A 12,909-nucleotide genomic window follows, 5' to 3' on the forward strand; every position below is an offset into this window, starting at 1 on the left:
CTTGTTTCCTCCTCCCTATGAAAGAAAATCCTTTTCTGCCTAAGCTTTGAGATGCTTCCAGATTTTATATTTGGTGCCTTCTCCCGTTTCAATTTTCCTTTAGAATAGTCATTCCTGTCTTGTGTGGTGGTACCCCACCCCTCTGTAATCCTGGTACTTTGGGAGGTTAAGGTGGGAAGATTGCTTGAGGCCAGGAGTTAAGAGACCAGCCTGGGCAACATAACAACATCCTGTCTCTATTTAAAAAAAAAAAAAATTTTCTTAAATATAAGCCAGACATCATGACACGTGCCTGTAGTCCTAGCTACATGGAAAGCTGAGGTGAGAGAATTCCTTGAGCCCAGGATATCAAGGCTATGTAGCTATGATCGCACTACCACACTCCAGCCTAGGAGACAAAGGGAGACACTGTCACAAACAAACAAACCACTTCTTACCTAAATCCAGATTTGTTTCATTAGAATTGTCTAGAAACACACCCAAGATAATAGCAAGTACATTCTCAGACGGGCATCACCCCAATCACCTCTACCTGTGAATCCCCAGCTTTCCATGGCTCTGAGCTTCTCTCAGCATAAAGGCTCCTCCCAAGGTCAGTTGTGAGCAGCTGGGACACTGCAGGGGAAGCTCCCCAGCAAAAACAACTGGGCCTATCTTTGAAGGCTCAAGATTGGTCTTAGTTTGAAGTCACTAGTCTCCTGTCTCTGTTTCCCAGTCAAGGTTATACACTTAAATTTCAATGAGAAAATACCCAGGGTTTGAAAAATCCAGCAAAATCACTCAAATTCACTGTTTATATCAGGGAAGGAAATTGCAAGGCACTTGTATTTCATACCTCAACAACAACAAAAAAGAAAAGTATCCATCTTCTTCAGACAATAAACATGTTATGTATTGTTTCCGTAGCAACAAATCACATACTAAATTGTATTTGAATACTTAGAGAAGTTGCCAAGCCATGTCCCATTAGGACTTCGCATTAAACTCTGTCTGGGTAACAGGAAGAGAACACAGTTATCCACTATCACAAGTTTGTCACCCTGCAAAGCAGAAGAATTGAAGTTTTGGTGAATCTCTGTAATTCACCATTATCTACTGTACTTATTTGTGGAAAGTATTCATTTTTCAGCAGTCATGATGAAAGCGAGTTTTAATTTCTTTTCCTTAGTAGTACTCCCAATGCTAAGCCCTGGAATTCCATTTGAAATCACCCCCCACCAAAAAATAGTAACAAACTTGAGAAACTTAACTACACTTGCTTTGGGAAAGAAAAAGGGGAAGTAATAATTTTTAACAAACATAAGACTAGATAGTTCATGTTTTCTGAAATCTACATCCTTCTTGTCTCTTTGGAAAACTGTCTTATATTTCAAGCTCTACCGATGAAATACATTTATAATTATTAAAAAAAGAAAAAGAAAAAAACTGGCTGGGCGTGATGGTTCATCCCTGTTATCCCAGCACTTTGGGAGGCCAAGGTGGGCAGATCACCTGAGGTCAGGATTTTGAGACCAGCCTGATCAACATGGAGAAACCCCGTCTCTACTAAAAATACAAAATTAGGCGGGCAAGGTGACACATGCCTGTAATCCCAGCTACTCGGGAGGCTGAAGCAGGAGAATTGCTTGAACCCGGCAGGCAAAGGTTTCAGTGAGCCGAGATTGCACCATTGCATTCCAGCCTGGGCAACAAGAGCAAAATTCCATCTGGAAAAGAAAAAAAAAACTGACTGCAATAAGTGAACAAATCTTTTGCAGGGGACAAACCCAGGAAAGGACTATGCTAACCTGGAACAGAGGTTATGTCTGACTCAAGTTTCAGGTCATTTTTTGAGACAGAGTCTTCACCCAGGCTGGGGTGCAGTGGCATGATCTCAGTTCACTACAGTCTCCACCTCCTGGGTTCAAGCGATTCTCATGCCAAGGGCTCAGTGACCACCCTTCCAGGAGACATTGCATTGTGCCCCCCTGTCGGGCTGAAGTACATTTTGCTTTTCAGGTTCTTTTGTCACTTCAATGGGATAGGTTTTCCTGTCCTTGGGACAGTTTTCTCACTTCACTAGTCTAAAAGAATCCAGAGGGCAGGAATTGTATCTGTTTTTCCCCTCAATACCATCATCTATTTCGCTGGATACCAGTGTGTCTCCCAATGGGATTGGAATTAGGGGAAGAAAAGCTGAGTGTCCGGGGGTTACCTTTTAGAGGGAGGGGCTATCAAGAGATTCCTCCCACCACAGGACACCCAGCTGCTCCTGTAAGAGGCCCCACCCCATACTTCTGGCTGTCCAGTGGGAGGAGACTCAGCAGGCTGATATTCACCAGACCCTTCAAGAGACCTGGCTGCTATGAGCATCTTTTGTCAGCCCAAACAGTCCTGAAGCCCAGGATCAGAAGAGGAAGACACATCACAGTTTATCACAGTTCAAAGTTTCCAAAGGGAAACCCCAACCCAAAGACATTGTTTTTTGTTTTTTTAGGGACCAGGTCTCACTATTTTACCCAGGCTGGTCTCAAACTCCTGGCCTCAGGTGATCCTCCCACCTTGGCCTCCTACAGTGCTGGGATTACAGATGTGAGCCATGGCACCAGGCCAACCAAAAGACATTCTGAGAAGATCCCTGTGCCTAGGAGAGAAAAAAGGCACAAAGGTTTTTTTACAGCAGGGACTCATACATGTATTCTCTGCTTTCCTTACCAGTGAAACGTTCAGAAACAGAAAACAAATATTTTTAAAAGCCCAATCGATTCCTCCTGGGAAAAAATAATAAAAATTAATTTTTGTTTGAAATGTGCACTAAAGGACAAAGACTTGATAATGCTGTGACTAGAGTTAGCTTTTGGGAATATGGTGAAAGAAGAATATGGAATCAAAGGTTATTTGCAAGCCCTAGAGTTAGGCTAGGGGAAGAAGGTCAAGGATTTGGGACCCTGTCCCCCTACGGAGAGTTAAAATAATTAGGAGGCAATTAGAAGGTTGTGGCTGTGGTGTCCTGGATTCCTACCCCAAAAAACAAAAATTTAACTCAAATGAAATTCTTTTTTTATATTTTAAAAATTGTTAGTTTTTTGGCCTTAGTCTGAATGTTTTCATTAAAAAAAAATTTAATAGAGATGGGGGTCTCGCTATGTTGCAAGGCTGGTCTTCAACTCCTGGGCCCAATCAATCCTCCTCTCTCAGCCTCCCGAAGTGTTGGGATAACAGGCGTGAGCCACCATGCCCCAGCCTCAAATGAATTTTTTTTTTTTTTTTTTTGAGACAGGAGTCTTGCTCGGTTGCTCAGGCTGGAGTACAGTGGCGCAATCTCGGCTCACTGCAACCTCCACCTCCAGGTTCAAGCGATTCTTCTGCCTCAGCCTCCCAAGTAACTGGGATCACAGGCGCCCGCCACTACGCCCAGCTAAATTTTGTATTTTTAGTTGAGACGGGGTTTCACCATGTTGGCCAGGCTGGTCTCGAATTCCTGACCTCGTGATCCGCCCGCCTCGGCCTCCCAAAGTGCTGGGATTACGGGCGTGAGCCACCGAGCCCGGCTGAAATTCTTATAGATCACCAATTTATAGAGAAATAAAATTTACGGTTAATAAACCACCACCCCCAATCCGCCTGACTATACAAGCAGAAAATTTCCACCTTGTTAAGAGCGAATAAGACGACTACAAAACTGTCACCAACCAAGTACTGAATTTGCACCTTACAGCTCTTCGTTCCAACCCCTCCAAGGGAACCCCCAATCCACAAACCACGACCCGGAGCTTCTCCACCGATGAACCGCCGTTGGCTCAAACAAACTCTTAGTGTTTAAGAGGAGAAAGGCGGGACTGGAGAGGGAGGCGCCCACGGACCGCAGCTCCCGCCACAAGAATCCGCACCTGAGGCGGGATTTCCCTCAGGGTCCTCCCGCGGCGCCCGCACAATCTGAGGAGACGCTGGGCTGCGGGCGCGGCGCCGCGCAGCGACGGGGCAAGACGCCCGGGGTCCCGGCTTCCGGCCCAGCCCAGCCCCATCCGGCGGCCAAGAGGGGACCAAGAGCCCAGAGGCGCCGGGAGATTCGGGCCCCAGACCCCGGAGTCGCCGCAGGGAGGCCTGGGTCCCTCCACAGCCGGTTCCGGCCGGTTCCAGCCAGCCCCTCCCCACCGGCCTGGGGACGTCTGGTCCCTCACACGCACCATTCTCGGCTTCCAGGTGTCCTGGCGTCCTCCCTACAGGTTCCGCTATCTGTAGAGGTCACGGAGCGACAGAGACTGCGGCGGAGACACCTAGGGCCTCTCGGAGAAACGGAGACGCGAGCCCGGGCGGGGGCGGACGCCAGAAACAAAGGCTCGGTGAGGAGGCGCAGGCCCCGCCCTTCTCTCCCGTGCGCGTCTGAAGGAACCGTTGGCAGGGCCCCGCCCGGTGCCTCTGATTGGATAAGGTGTTATGCCCCGCCCCCTTTGGCCTGTGTGACGTGGGAAACCATGGAAACGTGGCTGTGCGGAGCAGTGTGGACTGGCTCTAGCCACCGCCCCCCAGCCCAAGGGATGTTTGGGATTTTGTTTGTTTGATTTCTTTCTTTTTTTTTTTTTTAATTGCATTTTAGGTTTTGGTGTTTGATTTCTTTTTCTTTTTCTTTTTCTTTTCTTTTTTCTTTTTTTTTTTTTTTGAGACGGAGTTTCGCTCTTGTTACCCAGGCTGGAGTGCAATGGCGCGATCTCGGCTCACCGCAACCTCCGCCTCCTGGGTTCAAGCAATTCTCCTGCCTCAGCCTCCCGAGTAGCTTGGATTACAGGCACGTGCCACCATGCCCAGCTAATGTTTCGTATTTTTAGTAGAGACGGGGTTTCACTATGTTGACCAGGATGGTCTCGATCTCTCGACCTCATGATCCACCTGCCTCGGCCTCCCAGAGTGCTGGGATTACAAGCTTGAGCCACCGCGCCCTGCTGTTTTTCTTTTTTTGAGACGGAGTTTCTCTCTTGTCGCCCGGGCTGCAGTGCAGTGTCGCGATCCCAGCTAACAGCAATTTCTACCTCCTCCTGGGTTCCACTGATTCTCGTGCCTCAGCCTCCCGAGTAGCTGGTATTACAAGTACACGCCACCACGTCCGGCCAATTTTTGTATTTTTTTGTATTTTTGATAGAGGGGTGTCGCCATATTACCCAGGCTGGTCTCGAACTCCTGACCTCAAGTGATCTGCCTGCCTCAGCCTCCCAAAGCATTGGGAGTACAAGCGTGAGCCATGGCGCCTGGCCTTGTTTTCCTCCTGCCTCAGCCTCCCCAAGTGCTGGGATTACAGATGTGAGCCATCGTGTCCAGCCAATATTTGCATTTAATGCAGAGCTTCCTTCTAACTTGCCAGAGCAGGCACTGTCATCAACTGGCACTCGATGAGCTCTTCCTTCTAAGTACTCTTGGACACAAGGTCACCAGCATGTGCAGGGAATTCCACACTTACTGTGAAATGGAGCAATCGCCTTGCCTCAGAACAGGAGGGAGCCCAGACTAGGCCAGGGAGGACAGGAACAGGAGAGACAGCCTAATATTCCCCAGGAAGTGGGGATTTGGGATGAGGTATGCCAAGGCTTCCTCCAATACCCTCCATTCCCTGAAAAAACATCTATATGAGGAAAAAAAGTAAAAGTAACTGAGGTGAGAGGAAGGTTGTTCTCTGAGGAAGTGATGTGAGATGAGGCCCAAAGTAATGTATTAGTATCAAAAAGCAGGTTAGGCTGGGCACAGTGGCTCATGCCTGTAATCCCAGCACTTTGGGAGGCCGAGGCGGGTGGAACATGAGGTCAGAAGATCAAAACCGTTGTGACCAACATGGAGAAAACTCATCTCTACTTTAAAAATACAAAAATTAGCCGGGCACGGTGGCTCAAGCCTGTAATCCCAGCACTTTGGGAGGCTGAGGCGGGTGGATCACGAGGTCAAGAGATGGAGACCATCCTGGTCAACATAGTGAAACCCCGTCTCTACTAAAAATACAAAACATTAGCTGGGCATGGTGGCATGTGCCTGTAATCCCAGCTATTCAGGAGGTTGAAGCAGGAGAATTGCCTGAACCCAGGAGGCGGAGGTTGCGGTGAGCCGAGATTGCGCCATTGCACTCCAGCCTGGGTAACAAGAGTGAACTCAGTCTCAAAAAAAAAGAAAGAAAAAAAAAAGTACCCAGGCGTGGTGGCACATGCCCGTAATCCCAGCTACTGAGGAGGCTGAGGCAGGAGAATCACTTGAATCCGGGAGGTGGAGGTTGCAGTCAGCCAAGATCACACGACTGCATTCATGTGAGACAGAATGAGACCCTATCTCAAAAAAAAAAAAAAAAAAAAAAAAAAAAAAAAAAAAGAATTGGCCAGGCATGGTGACACATGCCTGTAATCCCAGTTACTTGGGAGGCTGAGGCAGGAGAATCACTTGAACCCAGGAGGCAGAGGTTGCAGTGAGCCGAAATCGCACCACTGGACTCCAGCCTGGGTGACAAGAATGAAACTCCAGCTCAGAAGAAAAAATGGAAGAAAGGAAGAAAGGGAAGAAAGGAAGAAAGGAAGGAAGGTGGAAAGGAAAGAAGGAAGGAAAGAAAGAAGAAAGGAAGGAAGATAGGAAAGAGAAAAAGAAGAAAGAAAAAGAAAGAAAGAAAATCTGTCTTCTCACTTAGAAAATGATTCCACTAGCAGGATCTGATGTAGCTATTTTAGAACTGTGGAGTCTGTCAAAACGTTGCAACTTCCCAAGGAAAAAAATAGGTGATAAATTGTGGTTAATTTCAGTTCATTTCAACTCTTAGTTCTGTAGTAGTAACCCAGGCATCCCCAAACTTTTTACACAGGGGGCCAGTTCACTGTCCCTCAGACTGTTTGAGGGCCGCCACATACTGTGCTCCTCTCACTGACCACCAATGAAAGAGGTGCCCCTTCCTGAAGTGCGGGGGGCCCGATAAATGGCCTCAGGGGGCCGCATGCGGCCCACGGGCCGTAGTTTGGGGATGCCTGTAGTAACCCATTCCATGCTTCCAGCTTCATGGCAGGCAGCTGAGTCCCAACAGCAGCTTCCATGCATGTTCTGGGGTCCAGGGTGGGCAAAAAAGGACCCTGTCTTTCAAATATTGAGGGTCAGTGCTCTGCTTCCTAATTGCTGCTTCTGATCGGAGAGGTGCAAAGGGATGGGTGTCCATTATTGCCACATCTTCCCTCAGTGTTAGAAGGTTCTTAACCTCTGCCTAAAGTGACTTCCAGGAGATATAAAGAGCTGATGCCAGCCGGGAGTGGTGGCTCACACCTGTAATCTCAGCACTGTGGGAGGCTGAGGTGGGCGGATCACCTGAGGTCGTGAGTTTGAGACCAGCCTGACCAACATGGAGAAATCCTGTCTCTACTAATCCCAGCTGCTCGGGAGGCTGAGGTAGGAGAATCGCTTGAACCAGGAAGGCAGAGGTTGCAGTGAGCCGAGATTGCGCCATTGCACTCCAGCCTGGGCAACAAGAGCGAAACTCCGCCTCAAATAAATAAACAAATACATACATACATAAATAAAAGAACTGCCTAAAAACCCCCTCCTGCTTTCCGCACTGCCCACAGAGGGGTCTATACGGCTTTGTTCTCTATTCCTGTCATAACTTAAAGGGAAACTTTCACAATGTCCGGAGCCCTTGATGTCCTGCAAATGAAGGAGGAGGATGTCCTTAGGTTCCTTGCAGCAGGAACTCACTTACATGGCACCAACCTTGACTTCCAGATGGAACAGTACATCAGTAAAAGGAAAGTGATGACATTTACATCATAAATCTGAAGAGGACCTGGGAGAAGCTTCTGCTGGCAGCTCGTGCCATTGTTGCTATTTAAAACTCTGCTGATGTCAGTGTTATATCCTCCAGGCATACTGGCCAGAGGGCTGTGCTGAAGTTTGATGCTCCACTGGAGCCACTCTAATTGCTGCCTATTCACTCCTGGAAACTTCACTAACCAGATCCAAGCAGCCCTCCGGGACTCACGGCTTCTGGTGGTTACTGACCCCAGGACTGACCACCAGCCTCTCATGGAGGCATCTTATGTTAACCTGCCTACCATTGCTCTGGCTAACACAGATTCTCCTCTGCACTATGTGGACATTGCCATCCCATGCCACAACAAAGGAGCTCACTCGGTGGGTTTGATGTGGTGGATGCTGGCTCAGGAAGTTCTATGCATGCGTGGCACCGTTTCTCGTGAACCCCTGTGGGAGATCATGCCTGATATCTGCTTCTACAGAGATCCTGAAGAGATTGAAAAGAAAAGCAGGCTGCGGCTGAAAAGGCTGTGACCAAGGAGGAATTTCAGGGCGAATGGACTGCTCCAGCCCCTGAGTTTACTGCTACTCAGCCTGAGGTTGCAGACTGGTCTGATGGTGTGCAGGTGCCCTCTCTGCCTATCCAGGGGTTCCCTACTGAAGACTGGAGTGCTCAGCCTGCCACAGAAGACTGGTCTGCAGCTCCCACTGCTCAGGCCACTGAATGGGTAAGAGCAACCACTGAATGGTCTTAAGCTGTTCTTGCGTGGGCCTTAAGCAACATGGAATTAAGGTTGATGGAAAATAAACATCAGTTTCTTAAAAAAATATATTAAAAAATATATATATTCCCTTCTCTGAGAATCTAACCAGAGCAGACATGGTTTGCAATTTCCTGGGAATCTGGCTGCTCATCACATTATCCTACAAACATTCCAATCCCGTCGTACCTCACTCATCCACCCCTGGGAGATTCTCTGAGGCAGTCGTCTCTGGCTGGATCCACTGTAGGATCTGTCCGCACCCTGCACAGGCCTAGCAGCAAGTGGGGCTGGAAGGAGCATTTATTTGTTCTCCAAAAGGGAAACTGGGTCTTCTGGACGGTGCTGCAGTTCAGCCTGCGGCCACACAGGGGCAACAGTGGACAGGTAAAAGCGTCTGAAAAAGCGCTCAGGCTGCGGGCTTACCTGCCCAAGGCATCTGCCTAATTTTCTTCATCCATCCATCCACCTGCCTGCCTGCCTCTCTGCCTGCCTGCCTGCCTGTCTGTCCATCTATCTACCCTCTATTCATAATGGAGATGAGGTATCACTATATTGCCCAGGCTGGTCTCAAACTCCTAGGCCCAACCAATCCTCCGGCCTGGACCTCCCCAAACGCTGGGATTACAGGCATGAATTATTATTATTATTATTTTGGCTGAGTATAGAGGACTTTATTGCTTTATTGATAGGCCCTTCCCTGTTCTTCAGGGGGTCTGGCATGGAAACTGTGTATTGGGGAGGTTCTCAGTGTGGTAGGGGCTGAGTGCGGCAGGGACTCCAGAGTGGCTGAGAGCCTCTCTCTTCCTCTCATACTCTCACTGGGGCTCCTGGTCTGAGGGTCCTACTCCTTGGAGACAGTGTGGACCACCACCTTGTTACTGAAGCCAAATTCATTGTCATGCCAGGAAATGAACTTGACAAAGTCCCATCAAGGGCAACGCCAACCCCCAGCACAGAGGTGGATGAGTGGGTGTCGCTGTTTAAGTCAGAGGAGACGAACTTGTCCTCAGTGTAGCCCAGGAGGCCTTGAGGGGGCCCCAGATGCCTGCTTCACCACCTTCTTGATGTCATCATATATGGCAGGTTTCTCCAGATGGCAGGTCGGGTCAGCCACCAACACATTGGTGGTGGGGACTCGGAAGGCTCCGCCAGTGAGCTTCTAGTTCATTCCAGGAATTTGCCCACAGCCTTGGCAGCACCAGTAGATACAGGGATGATGTTTGTCATGCCAATTTCCCAGAGGGGCTGTGGTCATGAGCCCCCTCCATGATGCCAAAGCTGTCATGTATGACCAGGGTCAGTGGCTCAGCCTGTAATCTCAGCACTTTGGAAGGCCAAGGTGGGAGGATCGCTTGAACCCAGAAGTTTAAGACCAGGCAGGGCAACAAAGTGAGACCCCGCCATCTCTATTTATTTATTTATTTATTTATTTATGAAATAGGGTCTTGCTCTGTCACCCAGGCTGGAATGCAGTGGCAGGATCCCAGCTCACTGCAGCCTCAACCTCCCAGGCTCAAGCAATCCTTCCACCTCAGCCTCTCAAGTAGAGTAGATGGGACTACAGGCACCCTCCACCATGCCTGGATTTTTTTTTTTTTTTAACTTTTCATAGAGACAGAGTTCTGCTATGTTGCTCAGGCTGGTCTTGAACTCCTAGGCTCAGGTGATCCTCTGACCTCAGCCTCCCAAAGTGTTGAGATTATAGGCATGAGTCACTGTGCTGGGCCTCCATCTCTATTTAAGAAAGGAAGAAGTCAGGCCGGGCGCGGTGGCTCAAGCCTGTAATCCCAGCACTTTGGGAGGCCGAGGCGGGTGGATCACGAGGTCAACAGATCGAGACCATCCTGGTCAACATGGTGAAACCCCGTCTCTACTAAAAATACAAAAAAATTTAGCTGGGCATGGTGGTGCGTGCCTGTAATCCCAGCTACTCAGGAGGCTGAGGCAGGAGAATTGCCTGAACCCAGGAGGCGGAGGTTGCGGTGAGCCGAGATTGCGCCATTGCACTCCAGCCTGGGTAACAAGAGCGAAACTCCGTCTAAAAAAAAAAAAAAGAAAGAAAGAAAGAAGAAAGAAGGAAGGAAAGAAAGAGAAAGAGAGAAAGGAAGAAAGAAAGAAAAGAGGAAGGAAGGAAGGAGGGAAGGAAGGAAGGAAGGGAAAGAGAAAGAAAGAAAAGGAAAGAAAAGAGGTCAATAAAGGCATCATTGAAGTGACAACATCCATTCTGTGAGAGTCAGCAGCAGCCCTGTTGACCTGGTGACCAGGCACCCAATATGGCCAAATCCATGCCTTCACTTTTACCACGGTGCCTCAGGGACATGCCTAGCACTGCTGTCTCTCAAATAGGAGAAGCAGAGAGACCTCTGCCTTTAAAAAAAAAATCTTGGGCCAGGCGCGGTGGCTCACGCCTGTAATCCCGGCACTTTGGGAGGCCGAGGCGGGTAGATCACGAGGTCAAGAGATTGAGACCATCCTGGTCAACATGGTGAAACCCCGTCTCTACTAAAAATACAAAAAATTGGGCCGGGCGTGGTGCCTCAAGCCTGTAATCCCAGCACTTTGGGAGGCCGAGGCGTGTGGATCATGAGGTCAAGAGATCGAGACCATCCTGGTCAACATGGTGAAACCCCGTTTAGCTGGGCGTGGTGGCGCGTGCCTGTAATCCCAGCTACTCAGGAGGCTGAGGCAGGAGAATTGCCTGAGCCCAGGAGGCGGAGGTTGCGGTGAGCCGAGATCATGCCATTGCACTCCAGCCTGGGTAACAAGAGCGAAACTCCATCTCAAAAAAAAAAAATACAAAAAATTAGCTGGGCATGGTGGTGCATGCCTGTAATCCCAGCTACTCAGGAGGCTGAGGCAGGAGAATTGCCTGAACCCAGGAGGCGGAGGTTGCAGTGAGCCGAGATCGCGCCATTGCGTTCCAGCCTGGGTAACAAGAGCGAAACTCTGTTTCAAAAAAAAAAAAAAATCTTAAAAATAAAAAATTCAGATGGGGCCTCACTATGTCACCCGGGCTGGTCTCAAACTCCTGAGCTCGAGTGATCCCCCTGCCTTAGCCTCCCAAAGTGCTGGGATTGCAGATGTGGGCCACCATGCTCAGTCTGTCTTTTAATTATTATTATTTATTTTTTATTTTTTGAGACCAAATCTTGCTCTTGTCACCCAGACTGGAGTGCAATGGCATGATCTTGGCTCACTGCAAACTCCGCCTCCCGGGTTCAAGCAATTCTCCTGCCTTAGCCTCCTAGTAGCTGGGATTACAGGCGTGCACCACCATGCTCAGCTAATTTTTGTATTTTTAGTAGAGACAGAGTTTCACCATGTTGCCCAGGATGGTCTCGATCTCTTGACCCGATGATCTGCCCACTTCAGCGTCCCAAAGTGCTGGGACTACAGACGTGAGCCACCGTGCTTGACCCGTCTTTTAATTTTTAAAGGGTGGGGGACACCATGACCCATCTTTGCCCACCTAAACCACCTATTCAGCAGCCCATGCCCCGCAGCCCACAGCTGGCGGACATTATGCAAAATCTAAGTCAGATCTGTCCCTCTGGTTAGAACCCTCTGTGGCTCCCACCTCACCCCAGATAAAAGCCCCCTTTCCTGCAGTCCCCAAGGCCCCACACAACCTGCCCCACCCACCCCCTTCTCACCTCCTTGCCTTCAACCTTGCAGACTCATCCTTCCAGACTCAGCCCTTGCTCACTCTGCTCCAGCCAGAGAAGCCAATTTTTGCTTCCTCAAATCAAACTAACTCATGACAGCGCTGGGAAGTTTGAAGCCTTAGGGCCCCCAAAAATCCATCTTTGTGGTTCCTTTGTAAAGGTGTAGTCAATTTAGACATTTAGAAACACAATTTCCCTTAAGCCTTTATTTAGTTACTATCACAACTAATATGTTACTTATATACCTGGCAAAGTGAAACATCAAAAGACTAATTCAGGGCCCGGCCTCAAACCTGTAATCTCAGCACTTTGGGAGGCCAAGGCAGGTGGATCACAAGGTCAAGAGATCGAAACCATCCTGGTGAACATGGTGAAACCCCGTCTCTAGTAAAAATACAAAAAATTAGCTGGGCATGGTGGCGCGTGCCTGCAATCCCAGCTACTCAGGAGGCTGAGGCAGGAGAATTGCCTGAACCCAGGAGGCGGCAGTTGCGGTGAGCCGAGATCGCGCCATTGCACTCCAGCCTGGGTAACAAGAGCAAAACTCCATCTCAAAAAAAAAAAAAAAAAAAAGAGATGAGGTCTCTACAAATGTAGTGTTGGGATGACAGGTGTGAACCAGTGTGTCAGCTTATTCTTAAATCTTTTAATTTTTCTTTCTTTTTTTTTTTTTTGAGACGGAATCTCACTGTTGCCCAGGCTGGAGTGCAGTGGCGTGATCTCAGCTCACTGCAACCTCC

At 48.9% G+C, this 12,909-nt stretch overlaps 1 protein-coding gene and 1 pseudogene across 7 annotated transcripts in view; one reads left to right on the forward strand and one right to left on the reverse strand.

Annotated features, from left to right (window-relative positions):
- Positions 1 to 4,313, reverse strand: part of LOC101030823 (uncharacterized) — a 36,929-nt gene extending 32,616 nt beyond the window's left edge. For 6 of the 7 annotated variants that reach the window (XR_012513442.1, XR_012513441.1, XR_012513440.1 and 3 more), the window contains exon 1: positions 4,167 to 4,313. Coding sequence is in view for 3 of the 7 variants with exons in the window: in XM_074384594.1 (XP_074240695.1) it covers positions 4,167 to 4,169 (3 nt within the window). In the remaining 4 variants the exon portion in view is untranslated. The remainder of the gene's footprint in view (positions 1 to 4,166) is intronic. The other variant, XM_074384593.1, reaches the window with a different exon arrangement.
- A 3,214-nt stretch (positions 4,314 to 7,527) lies between these two features.
- Positions 7,528 to 8,499, forward strand: LOC101031444 (small ribosomal subunit protein uS2-like; annotated as a pseudogene).
- The last annotated feature ends 4,410 nt before the right edge of the window (positions 8,500 to 12,909 follow it).

The sequence above is a fragment of the Saimiri boliviensis genome, chromosome 14 (genome assembly GCF_048565385.1).
Source record: "Saimiri boliviensis isolate mSaiBol1 chromosome 14, mSaiBol1.pri, whole genome shotgun sequence".
NCBI lineage: Eukaryota > Metazoa > Chordata > Mammalia > Primates > Cebidae > Saimiri > Saimiri boliviensis.